At 31.4% G+C, this 22,334-nt stretch overlaps 1 protein-coding gene across 3 annotated transcripts; it reads right to left on the reverse strand.

Annotated features, from left to right (window-relative positions):
• Window positions 1-6,618: 6,618 nt before the first annotated feature.
• LOC129221498 (uncharacterized) lies at window positions 6,619-21,953 on the reverse strand. Of its 3 annotated transcripts, none has more exons than XM_054855981.1 (4): window positions 21,822-21,953; window positions 21,570-21,635; window positions 15,692-15,794; window positions 6,619-6,812 (listed from the first exon to the last, which is right to left on the reverse strand). In XM_054855981.1, exons 2-4 carry the CDS (start codon window positions 21,621-21,623, stop codon window positions 6,682-6,684), a joined length of 288 nt encoding a protein of 95 aa, XP_054711956.1. In that variant the 5' UTR covers window positions 21,624-21,635; window positions 21,822-21,953; the 3' UTR covers window positions 6,619-6,681. The 3 variants fall into 3 exon arrangements, with proteins under 3 accessions (XP_054711956.1, XP_054711958.1, XP_054711957.1); XM_054855983.1 differs by having other exon boundaries at window positions 21,570-21,632; window positions 21,822-21,951; XM_054855982.1 differs by having other exon boundaries at window positions 21,858-21,947.
• Between the last annotated feature and the right edge of the window lie 381 nt (window positions 21,954-22,334).

A 22,334-nucleotide genomic window follows, 5' to 3' on the forward strand; every position in this document is an offset into this window, starting at 1 on the left:
GTGAAGAAGGGAAGTGGTTTATAAAGGCAGGACATACTCGCAAAAATAACTTAATTAAGAAGTTTTAGACAATGTAAATTTTAGTTAAAATTAAGCGGTCAGCGTGCTCTCACTATCTTCTTTAGACCCCTCCTTTGTTTAGATATGATAATTTATGGTACATGCTAAAATATGAATAAAATTTAAGAAAAAACCTTTCTATTCTAATTTAATCTGAATTTTCTAAGATTCTATAGTTAGAAGAACATATTTTTCTTTGCAAGAAGCACTTTTGTTTGTTAAATTATTTCTGGAACACTAAGAAAGTTCATCACTTAATTTGTTATATTAGTGCAATTATAAAAGTTGAATGCAAATGTGAATATTTTAATTGATTTGTTTTAAATCATAGTTGTCACAAGCTAGAATACATAATGTATTATTCTATTCTTTTTAAACATATTACTGGTGATTGGTTATTTTGTTATTTTAAAAAATATTGAAAAGTTATACAATTTAGTATTTTAAAACTCAAGTACATCGTAAGCTTTGATTAGTTTTGGTTTTTATATGGAATGATTTTGATTTAAGTTTTTGTGTTTACTAGATTTATTTGCTATTGGAAATTGTAGTTCATTTAATCAAATATAAATGCATTGTATCCTAAATGTTTAATAGTGGAGTACCCATCGCATCGATTTTCAAAACAATTGCATTTTTATTATTGAAACAAGCTTGGAAATCAAATTTTAAATTTGTTTTTGAAGTCTTAGGTGATTAGAAAGTAATGTTCTTTTTTTATGTGAGGGTCAAACAAATATTTTGCAAGTGGTTTCCAAATCTGTTATACCTGTACCCCCCCCCCCAACAAAAACTATTCCGAACCCTATGATTTTTGCTGTAATTTTTTTTTTTTTTTTTTTTTGTTGAATATATATATAGTTCTACCCAGCATAATAATTTGTGTAATGAGGTTAGAAAAACAATAATATATTTCCTATATGCTAAATTTCATGCAACAAAACATATTTACTTATTAGAGTATTCTAATTTAAGTATTGATAGTTTACTACAATAACAAATTGTACAACCTTATTGAAAAATATGGGTACAAAATTTATGAAACAATTGTCAACAGAAAAAGCATGATTATACAAGACCTCATTGCTTAACAGAAACTGATAAATATAAATGAATTGCAGCAGGTTGCCTCACCCTCATCCATCATTTTCTCACAACATTGCACCATCTGATTTCCATTTATTTGTTTCTTGAACACTTCAAACTTGGCAAAACTTGACAGAAAGTTCAAAAGTATGGCAAATGCAAAATATCATCCTCAGACATTTTTCTCAGAAAAAAAAAAAAAAAAAAAAAAAACCCTCCAAGTGATAGTCATCGACCCAGAATTGAGAAGATTAGAAAGATTGTTAACAAATTCACATATGCGATGAAAAATGAAAAAAAAATATTTATTTGAAATTTTATTAATGTTTTTAAAAAATGACATTACTTCCCACTCTTTAATGTAGAAAATCATTTTCTCTAGACCTAACATCTACAGCCATCTTGTACGATAGAGTAAGAACTGAACCATATTGTATTTTATAAGGTGTGAGGAATTTTTTGTATGTGTTTCCAATGCAATGGTAATGTCTGATTTCAGCAATAAAAGCATTGAATATAAAAAGTGAATTGATTATAAATATTAACTGTAAAACTTATTCTGTGCAATTGAATCACTGTCATTGAAAAGGATGCAAGTCCAAAAAATCAAATTTTACAGGGGAATCGAAAAAAAGTTTTGGAGGTGCGTAATTTTTACCAGAACAGTTTTCATATAGAGTATTTTGAAAATTTAAAAACACATAACATCTATACATTATTGAGATTATCACTTTAATTTTTATTGTCAAAAAAAAAAAAAATTTCTTCTTTCTTTTTGGATTTGTGCCCTTTTCTATGTCAGTGTTTCAACTGATAGTTTTGTGAAAAGGAGCTCGTTGATCAATACAGATTTTAAAATCCACTTTTTGCAGTTGAAGTCCAAGGTACCAGAGGAATTGTTATACTAATATTATAAATGTTGATATTGTTTCTATATAATTTGAATAAGGGATTAACTGATGTAAAATCGCTAAAATGAAATTTTTGCTGTGACAGACTTTATTAAAGTAGGATTTGACTGTATATTGTATGTGTCATATAAGTCATTACTTTATTAATTACTTAACAGTGTAGTTGATTTTTAATATTGTTTGTGCCTACAGCACAATTGTATGTGACATATTAAGGCACAAATTTAATAAAAACTATGAACAGTGTATGTTAGAGTTAAAAATATCCCCTTGTGCCTACAGCACAATTGAGTGACAAATTAAGGCACAAATTTAATAAAAATATGAACATGACTAAACCAAAATTTGTATAATTTTGTAAATATTATTTGAAAAACATATGAAAAGTTATTAAAATACATTAAAACCTAAAAATTAATTGTGGAGAGAGTGGATGGGGAAACTCACATGTAACATGTAAAGCAATCTCCAGTTGAGCGTAGAAACGTAGATGTTAGTAAATTTTAGTGTGGTGGGGGAAAAATCTGGTTTTATTTTGGAAAATATGTTTCTGAACTTTGTGGTCATAATTTTTATTTCCATAGTTCAATCTTCTTACACTAAAGGAGGACTAATTCTGAAATACATGTATTCAATTTTCAATAAAAATGTGTGCCTTATTGTCTTGAATATTTTCAAATCTAAATTGTATTTGAATGAATACAATACTTTTACGTTCGTATATCTAGGAGTAAACTACAGATTAAATTAAGAGATTGACAACTTTCGTTGTATTTTATGTGGTAATGATCCAATTGTGTTTTATTGCTGTAATATTGCCATGCAGAAAATTTTAATGTATGTACTCTCTTTTTTAGAACTAAAAATTAAATAATTTATTATTATATTGTGGTAATTGTTTTGAATGTTCTGTCTTTTGAAAATAGTACATACAAACAAATGAGCATTGATATTTTAAAACATTCCATTTCTTCTTCTCAAAAGGGTTTCCTATCACCTGAGCACCAACAGCATTTTGGGGAAAAGGAATTGAAGATTTTTCCCTTATTTGTTTATCTGAAAGAATTAGCATTTTTTGATGCAGACGTTTTAACCATGGTTGAAACTATGTCAAAAATGGTCCTTAAAAAACCTCAAATTTCAACACTCAGTGGATAAACTTTTAAGTAAGTTCCAACACATGCAAATTCAACTCGAATGCAGAAAAGAAGTATGATTATCTCTACAAACTTTACTTTGAAATTCATGTTTAATAAATTATTTTCAAATAAAAAAGAACCGCCTTCAAAAAACAAAGAGGAACTAAAATGTAAAAAAATAATTGTTCATACTTGCATACGATTTCCTACCCAAACGTATAAATCAAATTTATTTTACAATTCCTGTACAAAAATCAACTAAACTAAACACCCAATTATAAAATAAACACCGATTCTAATTACTATACGATGAATTATTTTAATACCAAACTAATTATATACGATCTCTTCATTTTTAATAACCATTTGAAGTCGGGGCTTCCTATAAACTACTACCTAACGTAACTGAGTAGGTTTAGTTTTAAAGTCTCGCGTTCTGTTAAATTAGTGTTTAACTCAGGATAGGTGAGTTGTCATATATATTAGGTAGTAGTTTATAGAAGGCCCCGACTTCAAATGGTTATAAAAAATTAAGAGATCATATATAATTAGTTAGGTATTAAAATAAGTCATCGTATAGTAATTAGAATCGGTGTTTATTTTATAATTTAGTGTTTAGTTGATTTTTGTACAGGAATTGTAAAATAAATTTGATTTATACGTTTGGGTAGGAAATGGTATGCAAGTATGAACAATTTTGTTTTTTACTTTTTAGTTCCTCTTTGTATTTTGAATGTGATTCTTTTTTTATTTGAAAATAATTTATTTTTTGCTTTTTAGTGCTGTAAATATAAAATAAGTACGTAGGGTAGAGTATATGGTACACTCCTTACGTATATCTCGAGTCAGAATGTGTCTAACACAGGAGTCTGAAAACAGCTAAGATGAGCAAAATAGAAAAAGAAATAGAGCACAACGTCTCGGAGATTTCCGAAGACTGAAGAAAGGCTTTTTCAAATGCGCAATTATTTACAAAGAAAATTGTCTTCATCATCAGTTTGACTTTATCAAAGTATGCTTTCCGAAAAAAATCACGAGTCACTAAAAAACAACAGAAATCGCTTTAACTTTGCCCATATAATTTGAAGAGTTTTCTTGATTTTTCAAGGATCCCATCTTCAGATACTGACCTGATGACCATGTGATCACCTAGGAAGTATATACCTTTTTAAACAAGAAAAAAAAAAAAAAAAGAATTTTCCATATTGGTCTATGCGTGTTTGAGTTTACGGGAGACATATATAAAAAGATTCCGACGAATTGAGACCGCCTTTTTTTGAAGTCGATTAAAAAAAGAAAAATCTTATTGTGAATAACATTTTATACGATTGGCACTAAAAACTGATCTTTGTTCTTCTCCAGATTTATTTGTATACTAGTTTAATTAGAACCATTTAAATGTCAATGGTTTTCCTAACTATTTGATATTTCACAGTAATACGTGTCACGTAACTCATGAAAAAGTAGCATTTCTTCTTACTTGGCCATGTTAAACATCACACTAGAAACAGAGTATCTACTGTGATGTTGTATATATGAAGATCAAAATACTACTAAAGCAATGATACTAAATGAATTTCTTGTTTGCTTCAAAAGTCTTTGTGCAAAATTTGCGATATGACTACTACTGTCTAATCCAAGGTAATATTTAGGGAGGGGGTATTCCCCCAAAGCAAGAACCCTACTAAAAAGGAAAAATACCCCTCAACCCCCCCCCCACCCTTAACGGGCTCCCCTGATTAATATTAATGTTTTATGGTACTTTCTTTAACATTGAGTAAAGAAAGTACCTTTGTTTTATGGCACTTTCTTTAACAATGGATTTTATATTTAATCGTTTAATATTGAAAATAAATGAAGTTTATTGTTTTTTGCCCATAACTTTTTTCTAAAGAACAAGTATGGTGAAGCAAAAGTTTGGGACCTAAGTTAGATCACTCCTATCCATTAAACAAAAAAACCATAAAAATTGGTTCACTAAGTGAGACGCTTTGAATATACAAAGAACAAAGCGCAAGTATGAAATTTGAAGAGTTTCCACGATTTCTCCAGTATTCCTTATACCCGGACTTGAAGACTATTAGACGACCGGGAGAAGTATACCGTTTCAAAGAGAAAAAGAATTTTTCTAATCGATCGATACGTCTTCTAGTAATCGGGGAGCATAGTACATAAAAAAGTTCCAACAAAGTCTGTTTATTAGTACTGACATAACTAAATTAAACTGACGGCGTCGTGAAATATTAAATCTAGAATAGTCAAACTTCAGAAATTGGACATCAGTTACGATATACAGTAAAACCTGTGAAGTTGACCACCTGTCTAAGTTGACCGCTTTTTTCAGGCACGGAATTAGCCCTTATCATATAAATCAACCTCTGTAAGTTGGCCACCTGTTTAAGTTGACCACTAAAGTAGTTCACCGCAAGTGGTCAACTAACACAGGTTTCACTGTAATAAATAAGGAATATAAGTTTAATCAGTGGGGGGGGGGGGGGGAATTTTGTCTTCAATTCCCCTTGAATTGAACACTAAATATATTTCAAAACAGAAATATTTGAAAAAAAAAAACTTTAATGACTAAATGAAGTTATTTATTAGCAAAATTTTTGTTATATTAAATTAATTAATTCAACTATTTTCGTAGCAAAATACACTTAATTTACTCATTTGCTACATAAGTAATAAATACATTAGTAAGACTATATTTAAAATTAACAGACGGCTCCGTGAAAATCAAACATCCCGATGCGTGAGAATTAAATATTGTTCAAGACAAGATTCCTCCGTCGAAAATTCACCGTTCACGCCAAACCACGTGACCTGTGAGTGACGTATAGCACAGTGACAAAAGCTGTTCTACATAGCCACAATGTATGAAATTTAAAGTTTCTTAGATTTCTCCGCGACCCCTTATCAGATCCAGACAAAACTAACATGGGACCATCTGGAAAGTATACCCTTCCAAACAAAAAAAGAATTTTTCAAATCGGTCCAGTATTTTTCAAGTAATACGAAAACACACATAAAAAGCCGCAAGACGAAATCATAACCTCCTTTTTTGAAGTCGGTTAAAAACAACATGCACTGCATAAATGTTCAGAATGGTTACACGTATGAAAAATAAATATTTAGAATGATTACCAATATTTTCTTAATTTTCTTCTTTAAATAATGTACAAAGAATTTTAATAATGTACAACATCTTTGTTTCACATTTTCTAAACAGGTTTGCACATTGTTGTTTAAGAAAAGATACTGTGCATCCTTTTTACAGATGATGATTATATTTTCATTTTACCAGCTGTTAAAGTTATGGATTAAAAAGCTCTGTTTTAAGTTTTTGAGAATTGAAATAAGGTTTACATTTTTATAATTTTTCTTAAAAATATTGATATGTTTTCGGTAGTTTCACTACAATAAAAGTTTTATTTTCATCACATATTTTTCATAAATTGAAATGAACTTTAAGACATTACAATAATTCATTTATTCTTGGTTTCTGACTCAAAATTCTTATAAGTGGAATACAGCTTTTGAAGCTCATTTATTTTTCCTTCAAAATCTACAGCATCAATGGTACTGAGAAGTTCAATATTTGCAACACAGCATTCAACTGAAATAGAGTACACAGACATGCAGTAATTTGTTCTGAAGAAAAAGCAAGAAACAAATAAAATACAAAATTAATTCAAAACAAAATGCATATAAAATATATACACATAATAAATTGTCACTAAAACGATAGAAAATATTTACTGCTATACAATAGATTCATTGATGTAGTAGCATTACACATTATAACCAGTGTTAAAAATTTTATAAAAAATGTTCATGGTTTTTTTTTAACTTGAAAGCAGTGTTGGGCATCAACTAAAAAAATCAACTAAATTTGTAATTGATTGATTAGTTGACTAAAGTAATCTGACTCCCATTTAGTTCAGACTAATATTTTTAAAATTTAATTCAATTGCAGACGAAGATTAACGTTAGTTTAAACTAACTCGTTAGTTGATTAAAAAAACTAATTTAGTTCAGATTGATTTAGTTCAGATTAAATTAATCAAATTGAATTTAGTCAGATTAAAAGTAATCAGATTAAAAGCAATCAAATTGATTTGATTACATTTTTAATTCAGATTAAATTCGTAAAATATAAATGTCACATGAACAGAGGCACATTTGTATTTCTACGTGTATGTACATATTTATACAAGCATACACGAGTTAATACGTGTATATACGACTATATGCGTGACAATACGTATATAAACGTGTTATCCCGCGTATGTTCGTATACGGAGGTATATTTGAATTTTTAAGTGAATATACATATTTATGTGTGCATATAGGTGTAAATACGTGTATATACGAGTATGTACGTGTATACAAGAGAATATGCATATGGATACGTGTTACCCCGAGTATACTCGTGTACAGAGGTAAATTTGCTTTTAATTGTGTATACACATACTTATGCGTGCACACAAGCAAAAATATGTGTATATACGTGTACAGATGAGAATATGCGTATAGATACGTGTTACCCCGAGTATACTCGTGTAAAGAGGTACATTTGTATTTCGACGTGTATATACATGTTCAAGCATGCATATACAAGAAAGTACGTGTACATACAAGTATGTTCATGTACACACGAGAATATATGTAAACATACGTATTACCCCGAGTATACTCGTGCACAGAGGTAATTTCTATTTAAACGTGTATATACACATTGATGCATGCATATACGAGAAAATACGTGTATATACGAGTAAGTACGTGTACACACAACAATAGGTGTATAGGTACTTGTTTAACCCGAGTATACTCGTGTACGATGGCACATTTGTATTTCTACGTGTATATGCATATTTATGCGTTTATAAACGAGTAAATATGTGTATATACGAGTATGTACGTGTACACATGAAAATATGCGTATAGATACGTGTTACCCCGAGTATACTCGTGTAAAGAGGTACATTTGTATTTCGACGTGTATATACATATTCAAGCATGCATATACGAGAAAGTACGTGTACATACAAGTATGTTCGTGTACACACGAGAATATGCGTATAGATATGTGTTACCCCGAGTATACTCGTGTAAAGAGCTACATTTGTATTTGCACGTGTATATAGATATTTATGCGTGCATAAACGAGAAGGTACGTGTATATACAAGTGTGTTCATGTACACACGAGAACATATGTAAACATACCTGTTACCCCGAGTATACTCGTGCACAGAGGTAAATTTCTATTTAAACGTGTATATACACATTGATGCATGCATATACGAGAAAATACGTGTATATACGAGTAAGTACGTGTGCACACGACAATAGGTGTATAGGTACTTGTTTAACCCGAGTATACTCGTGTACGATGGCACATTTGTATTTCTACGTGTATATGCATATTTATACGTTTATAAACGAGTAAATATGTGTATATACGAGTATGTACGTCTACACATGAAAATATGCGTATAGATACGTGTTACCCCGAGTATACTCGTGTAAAGAGGTACATTTGTATTTCGACGTGTATATACATATTCAAGCATGCATATACGAGGAAGTACGTGTACATACAAGTATGTTCGTGTACACACGAGAATATGCGTATAGATATGTGTTACCCCGAGTATACTCGTGTAAAGAGCTACATTTGTATTTGCACGTGTATATAGATATTTATGCGTGCATAAACGAGAAGGTACGTGTATATACAAGTGTGTTCATGTACACACGAGGATATATGCAAACATACCTGTTACCCCGAGTATACTCGTGCACAGAGGTAAATTTCTATTTAAACGTGTATATACACATTGATGCATGCATATACGAGAAAATACGAGTATATACGAGTAAGTACGTGTGCACATGACAATAGGTGTATAGGTACTTGTTTAACCCGAGTATACTCGTGTACGATGGCACATTTGTATTTCTACGTGTATATGCATATTTATGCGTTTATAAACGAGTAAATATGTGTATATACGAGTATGTACGAGTACACATGAAAATATGCGTATAGATACGTGTTATCCCGAGTATACTCGTGTAAAGAGGTACATTTGTATTTCGACGTGTATATACATATTCAAGCATGCATATACGAGAAAGTACGTGTACATACAAGTATGTTCGTGTACACACGAGAATATGCGTATAGATATGTGTTACCCCGAGTATACTCGTGTAAAGAGCTACGTTTGTATTTGTACGTGTATATAGATATTTATGCGTGCATAAACGAGAAGGTACGTGTATATACAAGTATGTTCATGTACACACGAGAATATATGTAAACATACGTGTTACCCGAGTATACTCGTGCACAGAGGTAAATTTCTATTTAAACGTGTATATACATATTGATGCATGCATATACGAGAAAATACGTGTATATACGAGTAAGTACGTGTACGCACGACAATTGGTATATAGATACTTGTTTAACCCGAGTATACTCGTGTACAATGGCACATTTGTATTTCCACGTGTATATACATATTTATGCGTTTATAAACGAGTAAATACGTGTATAAACGAGTATGTACGTATATACACGATAATATGCGTATAGATACGTGTTACCCCGAGTATACTCCTGTAAAGAGGTGCATTTGTATTTTTACGTGTTCATGCATATTTAAGCGTGCATATACGAGAAAGTACTTGTATATACAAGTATGTTCGTGTACTCACGAGAATATGCATATAGATGCGTGTTAACCCGAGTATACTCGTGCAAAGAGGAGAATTTGTATTTAAGATTGTACATACACTTTTATGCAAGTATATACGAGAAAAGACAAGTATATACGAGTATGTTCGTGTACACAAGAGAATATGCGAGTAGATACGTGTAACCCGAGTATACTCGTGTACAGAGGTACATTTGTATTTGTACGTTATTGCTAAGTGTATGTACAAATTTGTTCATGCATACACGAGTAAATATGTGATTACACGAGTATGTACGTGTACACAAAAAATATGCGTATGGATACATGTAAATCCGAGTATACTCGTGCACAGAGGTAAGTTTGTATTTAAACGTATATATATATATATATATATATATATATATATATATATATATATATATATATATATATATATATATTTGCATGCATATACGAGAAAATACGTGTATATTCGAGTAAGTTCGTGTACACACGAGAATAGACGTATATATTGCTTTTTATCCCAAGTATACTCGTGTACAATGGTACATTTGAATTTCTATGTGTATATGCATGTTTACGCGCTTTTACATAGGTAAATGCATGTATATACAATTATGTATGTGAACACACGAGAGAATATGCGTATAGATACTTGTTACGCCGAGTATACTTGTGCACAGAGAAATTTGCTTTTAAACGTGTATATACATATTTATGCGTGCATATAAGAGAATACGAGTATGTACGTGTTCACACGAAAATATGCATATAGATAAATGTTACACCGAGTATACTCGTGTGTACAGGTACATTTGTATTTAAGATTGTGCATACATTTTTATGCGTGTATACATGAGAAAATACAAGTACATTCAGTGTAGATTTATTTCAATCTCTCTAGATTTAGTATAAATTTTAATCTGACGAAGTTTAATCTACTTACTTTAGTTGACTAATTCAATCTGATTAAATTAGTTTGATTAAATCAATCTGATTAAATTAGTTTGACTAAATCAATCTGATTAAATTAGTCTGAACTAAATCAATCTGAACTAAATTAGTTTTTTCCCCCTACAACTAACCTTAGTTTAAACTAACGTTAATCGTCGTCTGCAATTGAAAAAATCAGATTAAATATAATCTGAACTAAATGTGAGTCAGATTACTTTAGTCAAATGAGGATTTAGTTGATTAATGCACAACACTGCTTTAAACGCATATTCTCGTGTGTACACGTACATACTCGTATATACTTGTCTTTTCTCCTACATGCATGCATAAAAGTGTATGTACAATCATAAAGACAAATTTTCCTCTGTGCACGAGTATACTCGGGTTAACACGCATCTATACACATATTCTCATGTGTACACGAACATACTTGTATTACACGTACCTTCTCGTTTATGCACGCATAAATATCTATATACACGTACAAATACAAATGTAGCCCTTTACACGAGTATACTCGGGGTAACACAGATCTATACGCATATCCTCGTGTGTACACGAACATACTTGTATGTACACGTACTTTCTCGTATATGCATGCTTGAATATGTACATACACGTCGAAATACAAATGTACCTCTTTACACGAGTATACTCGGGGTAACACGTATCTGTACGCATACTATCGTGTGTACTCGTACATAATCTTATATATATATGTATTTACTCGTTTATAAACGCATAAATATGCATACACATGTAGAAATACAAATGTGCCTTCGTACACGAGTATACTCGGGTTAAACACTTATTTGTCGTGTGTACACGTACTTACTCGTATATACACGTATTTTTTCTTATATGCATGCATCTATATGTATATACATGTTTAAATAGAAATTTACCTCTGTACACGAGTATACTCGGGGTAACACGTATGTTTACCTATATTCTCGTGTGTACGTGAACATACTTGTATATACACGTACCTTCTTCTATATGCACGCACAAATATGTATATACACGCACAAATACAAAGGTACCTCTTTACACGAGTATACTCGGGGTAACAAATATCTATACGCATATTTTCGTGTGTACACGAACATACTTGTATATACACGTACTTTCTCGTATATGCACGCTTGAATATGTATATGCATGTCGAAATACAAATGTTCCTCTTTACACGAGTATACTCGGGGTAAAACGTATCTATAAGCATATTCTCATGTGTACACGTATATACACGTATTTTCGCTTGTGTGCACGCATAAGTATGTGTTTTCACAATTTAAAGCAAATTTACCTCTGTGCACGAGTATACTCGGGGTAACACATATCCATGTGCATATTCTCTTGTGTATATGTACATACTCGTATATACATGTATTTACTCGTGTATGCATGCATCAATGTGTATATACACGTTTAAATAGAAATTTACCTCTGTGCACGAGTATACTCGGTGTAACACGTATGTTTACATATATTCTCGTGTGTACAGGAACATACTTGTATGTACATGTACTTTCTTGAATATGCATGCTTGAATATGTATATACACGTCGAAATACAAATGTACCTCTTTACACGAGTATACTCGGGGTAACAAATATCTATACGCATATTTTCGTGTGTACACGAACATACTTGTATATACACGTACTTTCTCGTATATGCACGCTTGAATATGTATATGCATGTCGAAATACAAATGTTCCTCTTTACACGAGTATACTCGGGGTAAAACATATGTATACGCATATTCTCATGTGTACACGTATATACACGTATTTTCGCTTGTGTGCACGCATAAGTATGTGTTTTCACAATTTAAAGCAAATTTACCTCTGTACACGAGTATACTCGGGGTAACACATATCCATGTGCATATTCTCTTGTGTACATGTACATACTCGTATATACACGTATTTACTCGTGTATGCATGCATCAATGTGTATATACACGTTTAAATAGAAATTTACCTCTGTGCACGAGTATACTCGGGGTAACACCTATGTTTACATATATTCTCGTGTGTACACGAACATACTTGTATGTACATGTACTTTCTTGAATATGCATGCTTGAATATGTATATACACGTCGAAATACAAATGTACCTCTTTACACGAGTATACTCGGGGTAACACGTATCTATACGCATATTCTCATCTGTACACGTATATACACGTATTTTCGCTTGTGTGCAAGCATAAGTATGTGTATACACAATTAAAAGCAAATTTACCTCTGTACACGAGTATACTCGGGGTAACACGTATCCATATGCATATTCTCTTGTATACACGTACATACTCGTATATACACGTATTTACACCTATATGCACACATAAATATGTATATTCACTTAAAAATTCAAATATACTTCCGTACACGAACATCCGCGGGATAACACGTTTATATACGTATTGTCACGCACATAGTCGTATATACACGTATTAACTCGTGTATGCTTGCATAAATATGTACATACACGTAGAAATACAAATGTGCCTCTGTTCATGTGATATTTATATTTTACGAATTTAGTCTGAATTAAAAAAGTAATCAAATCAATTTGATTACTTTTAATCTGATTACTTTTAGTCTGATTAAATTCAATCTGATTAATTTAATCTGAACTAAAACAATCTGAACTAAATTAGTTTTTTTCATCAACTAACGAGTTAGTTTAAACTAACGTTAATCATCGTCTGCAATTGAAAAAAATCAAATTAAATTTAATCTGAACTAAATGTGAGTCAGATTACTTTAGTCGATTGAGGATTTAGTTGATTAATGCCCAACACTGCTTGAAAGTATAAAGATATACTAATCCACAAACAATTAATTAGTCCTCTTAAGAATTGAATCTGAAATATGATTTTGCATAATAAACTTAAAAGCATGTTTGTTGACATCATGTGTATTTTGCAAATATCTTGAATAATGGAGCTGATAAACATTGACTAGATAATTAAATAAGTAACCTTGTTTCTATATAATTTCTGGGTTTTTCTGGATAATCATACAAATATTTAAATATCATGTTTAATTAGCTATCAGTGCATAGATGATACAGTTCTATTTATATTTAAAGAAATAGAAACATACTTATGGATTAGTAAATATAGATACATAATGGAAATAAATAATAAGGATGTCATAAGAAAATTTTAATCGTTCAAAGGGTGTCACAAGTAGGAAAAGTTTGGGAGCCTATGGCTTAAGGGTTACTAATTCATTCTACACAAAACGAGATTTAATATCCAACATTCCTGGTGCTTAAACTAGTTCTTAAAAAGTTCTTATTTGTCATTTAAAATAGTTTCATCATGGTCAATTGAATACTCCTGTTTATATATGTATATTTTTTTCCTTTTTTGATAATCAAAAAATGATGAAATACATTTGGTATTAGTCTTTAACTAATTATAAGACTAAAAAAATGTTAAACACAAAAATTTAAAAAAAAAAATGCCTGTTTTCAACTTTGGAGGTATAGAAAGAGAGAAACAGGCACTAAGCCCTACTTGGCTGAGATTTACATATAAATCAACTGTTAATAATAAGTTTACCCTTTATACTTAATAGCTTTATAATTTTTAGTTATGTATACCAGTTTGAAAAATCTGAAATATAAATGCAATTGAAGAGAAACTTTTTATGTGAGGGCTTTGAAATTTTGATCAGCTACCTTTTTGTGTGATGAAAATGTTCCTCTGGCTTTCTTTCTTTGTCTGCGGCTGTGTGTACTGCATTGAGTTCAGCTATTGGCTATCAATCGGGCATCCTTTGAAACACATGTGTAAGTGTATAACCAGCGATTTTGAGTATTGTTCTGTGTTCTCGTTGTTTATAATCTACTTTCTTCATTAAAAAAATATATAAAATTTTCTTGTGAATATGCTTGAAGCGCCTTGGCCAGGAATCAATCCAGATTCCGATTTTTTCGTGTTGGATGGGAAGGTGTGATTAAATGTAAAAGTCTGCCAATTGAACCACTGCGGTTGTCAATCAGATTGCGCCGTGCGGCAGTGCTAGTATGTGTACGAAAACCATATTGCAGAAAACTGGTGTCTAAACTTCAGATGAGTGGTTTGATTGATGTTTGACTGTTTCAGTTAATCAAAGAAGAAGATTTCATTCATTCGCATTTAAAACAAGTTAGATATGAAAATTGGGTTCTTAACATGAAATATTTCCCAAGGAGCTATTATTTAGTTTAAGAAATTAGTTGCCTTGCTAGATTTGCTGAAAGTGCATTTTACTCAACATTATTTTTACGACATAGCAATCAGAGGTTATAGTAAAATGCATTTACAAGTAGTCTGGATTCAAAGCGCTCATGGAACCAAAATGGAGGAACTATGCAACCTTAGAATTTAGAAATTGAAGTTGTTGAATGTCAAGAACTATTAAATTTTTAGTCTGCAGTAACGATAAATGAATTAAAATCGTGAAAAATGAAGAAATGGGCCAAGTGAACCTCCTAGCGCACACACCTTTAACAGAAAAGTACCGTAATTTGTTATATGCAAAAAAGCTAATTAAATCACCAAAGTTTCGATTGGTAAAAACTCTGCAGACTGGGCCACTGAAATTTTCAGGATAATTCTTCTCATTCTTGGGGGAGGGTGGGATCTTCGTTTTTCTGCATATTTGTCAAATGAGAAGCAAATCTAAAGTTTCTGCAAAAGACGCTTATTTGGCTCAAAACTCTACATTTTCTAGTGTGAAAAAATTGTGATTGTTGTTTAAAACCACCAACAAATCAAGGGTATGGTGTTGCTGAAACTTTAAGACTAGTTTTTAACAGTTACCTCTCATTTTAGTCACTTCAGTGTTTAGTTGTTCCACATATTCTGTCATCGCTTCTATTTCATCTGTTATTTTAGAGTAATTGAATTCATCAGGTATGTTGTCCTAGTTGAAGAAAAATAATTAATAATTTTGTAGAGGTTTGAGTAGTACTTTTATACATACTACTGGAATTACATAAAAGTAAGGGGTTTTTGCAGTGCTTAATTTCTATAACACCAAAAAGGTTTCTATATTCATATATGCTGGAAAGAAGTTCCCTGTAATGTTGATGTGTGTCATTCAATGTCGAAATTTTAAAATGTCAGAGCTAAGCTACCAGTAAAATGAAAAGGAAGGTCCACTCGCCTGTAAGAATTTTACTAGTAAGTCTTCCTCATTTTTTTTAGTTTCAGATATCATTCCAAATTTCAAAACAAAATATAAAAGTAGTTTCTATTTTAGCTATTTTTCATGCTTCTATAGTACTTACTGTAAGCCCAGCTGTTTAAGTTATGGCAATTTTTGAATAATTTTAAATAAATATTTAAAGTTTTCACTTTGTCATAAATTTTAAATAAACTTCATAACAAAGTTAAAATTGGTTAAAAGTAGTTCCAAATTTGAATAAGTTATTGTAATTCATCTCTAACAAAATAAAAAATTTAAACAGTTTGAAACTGTGTTCAATTAATGTTTGAAAATAGCTCACAACAATCTTTGAACACCTAAGTACCCCATGTAAACTGGATTTGTGTAAGAAACACCTACATAACACAGTCTGCCCACAGAAGACGTAGAATCTGGCAAGCGGCCAAGTTAGGACAATTCCATCTGAATAAAACTAGCAAGGAGAAAACAACAATGAGATTTTGATGCTGCATTTTATAATTTCACCAGAGCTCTATTGATTTATTGCATGCTCTAAATTGAAAATGAGGAGAAATAAATAGTTTCTACAGAAAACAACAAAAAGAATTTTTTTTAATATTTTATCCAGAAATGTAAAAGCAAAATAGCAAGCTCAAAATTATGTTGTTAAAAAAATCAATTTTTGTGGTTGGAATATAGATTGAATATACTGTCAGCCCCGCTTAATCAGGTAACGGATAAACGAATACCCCACTTATACAAATAAAACCTTTCGGAATTGAATATTTCCCCATAGGCGCAATGTTAAATATCCCAGCTTAATCGAATAATTTTTCTGGATAATCGAATAATAGTGATCAGATTTCGCATACGTTTTTGCTGAGAAAAATTTTGAATACCAAAAAAATTAATTAAATAAGAATAATTATTGGTGTTAAAATACAAAATAGTATTTTTCTGCAACAATGGGCGGGAAAAACAACATTCACATTCCTTTAAAGCAGCGGTTCCCAACCAGTGGTTCGCGAACCTCTGGGGGTTCGCAAGAGGTTTTCAGGGGGTTCACGAAAAAAATACTCTAATGGCGGAGTTTTAACATCAACATGCCTATTTCTGATAAAGTCTCATGTTCAAGCGGTTTCAAGCAAATTTTGCTCCTTTTTTATTCATTTGTCTCTCGCACATGCTTGTTGTATTTGCCTGCTTGCTGACATATTTAACATTTGAAGAATTTAGTCCGTCATTGCAAACCGCCGGTTTTAGCGCTTTCATTGAGTATGATAGCCCTGAAGCTATGCTGAAAAAGTCCCCCCCCCCCCCTATTTATGAATATAATATCCTCAGATGAAAGAATTTGAAAGCATTCGTTTTCTCAGCAGCTTTTAATCGGAAAGATTGATTAAACTTGATGAAAACACTACATGGAGAAAATGCAAGTGTCTCAAATATTTTGATGTTTAGTTTCTTTACCATTTGAATTCCGACGAAGAGCTATCGCTCTCGTGTTGAGTCAAAAATGCATATAGAAGTGAGATCACGCTGTCTATTGCTATAATTTTCACACTATATAGACTACAATTTACTTCGAGCTTCATAGTTGAAAATAAGCAATCATGGTCTAGCAACTTAAAAATACCACAGGAAGTATGAAAAATGAATTACTTTAGAAAAATTTTGTGGGTGAAAGGTTGGCAGTGTGAGGTTTATGCAGTTAAAAAAAAAATCAATGAAATTTAACCATGCAACTTAATTTGCACTACATAAAAAAAGGAATTTATGAAATTTCTGTAGAAAATTTCTCTTCTAGTAAGTGAGCTTTAAAATTACCTTTCGTGTAAAAATTAGACCAAATGCATATATTGAAAAATACCAAACCCTATAGTACGACTGACTGTAAGGGCCAAGCCTACTGTGCCCAACTCAGTTTTCCTGACCAGGGGCTCTGGGGTGCAAAGCTGATGTTCTGGTTAGGTGGGCCTAATGCCCCACAGTATTTGACCCCCAGTATTTGAAAAATAGACGCTTTTATTATTTTTTAATACAGTATAGATCATTTCACAAATTTTGAAACTAATATTCAGAATATATCTACATATTAGCACTTCAGAATGAGTTTTATCTGCAATGAGTATTAAAGTACCAATATTACAATTTGTCATTCACAAGTAGATATGTTTCCCGAAAAAAGAAAGTGAATTATCCGCACTTCTGCTAGCTTCATGGTTTGCATAACAACTGCATTTTCATGAGCCATCTGGTATTTTCTGTTTACTGTGAGAATTAATTTTCATTTAAAAGCTTTGAATTAAGATGGAAAGATGAAAAACTGTTTTAAATTTAATTTGCCTAACAATTTTTATGTTTTCAAGAAAGAAAAGAGGGAGTTTTTTAACTTCAAAACATATTGTTTACTTCTGAAAAGTTGTGCGTTTTATATAGCATTGCGTTATATAGGTCGGCATTATAACGGTCTTCTACTGTATATGCATTTTACTCCGCACTTATAGCATAATTACAAGAAAATTCTTCAGCAATCAAACGATTAATGTAGGAAGTGTATCTTGATCAAACAGCTACGCTTGTAGTCCTTTTTAAGAAAACTTAAACCCAGAGATCTTTCTTTTACTGGAAGAAAAAATTTCATTTAGTTAATCTAAAACAGTTCCCTGAAAGATATTTTAAAAATGATTCTTTAATTGACTTCTGGTTTAGTGATAGTATGTTCATCAATGTACCCTTGTGTCAGAAAAATTTCAGCCAACTTTTTTGAGCCTCTTTGTTCTATAAATATCCCATTTTCAAAAATTTTTCAAGGCTGATTTAAGTTCAACACAGAATAATCACTGTGTTTATTTTTGGTGAATTTGATTTTGCATTCATTTTTTAGCTATCATTTTATTTCGTTGCAATATTTGTAATTCTATATTTTGCAATTATGTTTTTGTTCTTGTTATAAACTATGGAGCAGCATCAAACAAAATAAAAAACCTCCCATTTTTTATTGTCTGTTTGTGTGTGTGTGCATGCGTTTATTTTTTTTTTATTTTATGTTCTTGTTTCTAGTACCCAAGGGGTTTGCCAACTTCTTTCGGAGTTTGGAAGTTTCGAAAAGGTTGGGAACCGCTGCTTTAAAGCATTTCCATTATTCTAATTTCTTTTATAGTTGCCACAACCAACACACAGTGGATAATTAAATTAAAACACACAAAGAAATATAAACATTGCAAACGATAATAAATTGATAAATATTAACTATATGCAAAACACGGTAATTGAGGAGGGAAAAAAGTTAAAAAAGTATTCTCAAATTACCTTGAGCAAGGAATCCACTATTGTGGACTTTCTCAAAAAATTATGATCTGAAAAAAGGTGCCAAAATAAGAATTTAATATCTCAAGTTGTAAGTTACATATTTATAATTTGCATACGTATTTGTAATTTGGATACTAAATTATTATACTACTTTGTTGATTACTTAGCTTATTCAAAACACTTTTTAACAAAAACATTAATTACTTCTGTTACAAAGATATTGATTTATCATTAAGTTTTAAGTTGTCAACCAGGAAAGGTATAGAAAATTTCCCTGCTTAATCAAATACCTCTCTTAATCGAATAATATTTCTTGAAACTAATGGTATTCGTTTCGGCAGGGCTGACAGTAGTTTGTATTTAAAAAATTATTCCATGAACAAATTGTCAATTTTACAAAACTGTGGCTAAAAAATCAAGCATTTTTCAATCTTTTTTAATCCAGGGACCAGCAAGAGCTTTTGAAAAAAATTCGCAGACCAGTAATAATTTTTTTCCCCTCTATCTTTGTTCATTTTTCTTTCTTTCTTTTTTTTTTGAAAAGGAAAAAAACCCTTGCATTGCAGATTGTTAAAAACATGCAATTTTTTTTACACATCATTGAAGTTTTCTCCCCTATTTTCTTTCTTTCCTTTTGCAAAAAATAAAACTTTTGAGGACCACTAAATACTCGTAAAATTTTTTGCAAGTCTCTATTTTTTGAGCAATTACGATTGCTTATTGTTCTTATTTGACGGTCCTTGGCGTTGTGGTTCCTTTTTCAGGTTGGACCAGGGGCCTCTCCAGCAGCACCGTACAGCAGCCTCCGGTCCTGAGCACTGTCCCCCTTTAGCCGCTTCTCCTGGTCGGTGGCGTCCATGTCTTACACGCACACATACACGCTCACACACATGCCATTACACACATACACACACGCCTAAGTGCATACAGACAGGTCTACGCACGCACACACACACACACAAGCCTATACAGCACGTAACCACCCAGGAGGAGAGGCAGTCTTGGGGGGACAGGAGCCGTTTCTAGAACCAATAACTCCAATGAGTAGGGTCCTGTCGTGATTGCGAAAAACATAATTTGAATTCAAAATTTCAAGAATTCAAATTAGTTTCATTCTTTTTTTTTTTTCATTTTTTGCAAAACAAAATAACAGTAATGATAAACGAAACTTGATGTTAAGGAACTTTTATAAAAAATATTCATGTGTTAAAAATAAAGTAAGTAGATTATTGCAATAATTGTACTAAAAAATAAGAAAAAACATTGCTGAAAAATCATAGAAAAGTACAAAAATTAATCATAAAATTCAAGTAAAGAGGTTATATAGGATAATTGTTTTTTATTATGAGGGTGTTTCCTTTTTTAGAGAAAGTAATCCTTTTAAAACACGAACAAGCATTAAGCTCCGAGTAGCAGTAAAAAATTTTCTGTGGTCTTGTCTCAGTCCGCCGGACCACCAGTGAGAATCGCCGGTCTAAATAACTAAGAGGCTAAAGGGCACATCTGTAACAAACAAACTACCACCTCTGTAAACTAATTAATGTTTCCATTTCCACCCTATAAACCAGATGTTTGCCTTTCCATTTCATCAGTAGTCAGTTAGTACCTTAACTCTTAAATTTCATCAGTGCTCAGTCAAAAATAATTCTAAAATAAATCTGCATAACTCTAAACATGTCAAAATCATTGTTAACATATTGATTTCTAGTTAATAACATTTATAACATAAAACTACTCTTAAGTTTTTTTTTTTATAATTTTTTTTTTTTTTTTTGATCATTTGAATGGCACTTTGGTTCTGAACATGAGTTTTAAAAGGTAGCTTATAAAACAATACAAATTAGTTTTTCCCAATATTATTGCAGGAATGTGTCATTAAATAATTTCAAAACAATTTTTCTTAGGGTAATGTTGGAATAGATCAATCTGTTAATATTAATCAACCAATCTGATGACATGTTGATTTGATGTCATCAGTGATTAGAGAAGTGAATCTCCATAGAATGTTTTTATTTTTGCAATTGACTAACTAGTAGCTCTAGTAAACCGGATAGTTACCAGTGCAACTGGGTTTCATTCATTTGTTTATATCAGTATCATGATTTCAAAAAAGAAAAAATTTTTTGCTATTGTCCTCCTGACCTCGCCTCTCCCCCCCCCCTCCTCCTCCTTATGGGCCTATCATTGATGTCTATAATGCTATAACTTCTAACTTACATCATGATTCCTTGGCAGCTCATTGTTGACATCACTCTGAAGGTTTTCTTCCATCTTGACCTCCTGCTAAATAATAATTCAAATTAATGTAGTATACATACTTCTAAGATTTCAACAAAAAAATAGATGTTCTTTAATGCAATTTTAGACACTTTAGCATTAAAACGTTGATTAAATTATTTTACTTGAGTTTTTTTTTCTCTCAAAAATTATAAGAATTAGCAAATTGTACATAATTTAACAAGATCTTACCGATCACTACTTTAAAAATTTTACCAATCTCTGTACTTTAAAAATTAAATTGAAGGAAATCTTTGTTTTGGTGCTGAAAGGGTAATTTTTTTCTTTTGTCGCCAAAGTGTCGTGGAACGAGAGGAATCTTTCTTTTACCGTTTGCTCAAATTCGCAACTCCAACGAACTATAGGGGGCACTGAAGTCACTGTCTAATGGCGGAATTGAAAACTACAACAAACGCACATGGTAACGAAGAAAATGCTGAAAGTGTTGTGATTTTTGTTCGTACGTATGATTTTTTCGCTTTATTCTTTTAAAATTAATTTTCAAAGTCTTGTGGATATTCTGGCCCACGTAGAAAGAAATGAGAATTCAAGAAGCATTACTAAACGTCAAAGATTCATGCAAACTACGTAGTTCGTAGTTCTAAGCAGCTATTTCCACGATGTTGAATTCGATATTTATCAATTCTTGATAAAACTAAATAATAATTGTGGCCTGACAAGAATAACAATTAATGATAGAAAATT

The sequence above is a fragment of the Uloborus diversus genome, chromosome 4 (genome assembly GCF_026930045.1).
Source record: "Uloborus diversus isolate 005 chromosome 4, Udiv.v.3.1, whole genome shotgun sequence".
In the NCBI taxonomy this organism is placed as follows: Eukaryota; Metazoa; Arthropoda; class Arachnida; order Araneae; family Uloboridae; genus Uloborus; species Uloborus diversus.

Excerpts from the sequence above, each read along its gene's own strand:
- LOC129221498 (XM_054855981.1), bottom strand. The coding sequence starts at position 21,623 with ATGGAAGAAAACCTTCAGAGTGATGTCAACAATGAGCTGCCAAGGAAT. Across the intron at positions 15,795-21,569 it reads AGCTGCCAAGGAATCATGAT|GACAACATACCTGATGAATT; the intron begins GTAAGTTAGAAG and ends TTCTTCAACTAG. Across the intron at positions 6,813-15,691 it reads TGAAGTGACTAAAATGAGAG|TTGAATGCTGTGTTGCAAAT; the intron begins GTAACTGTTAAA and ends ACTCTATTTCAG.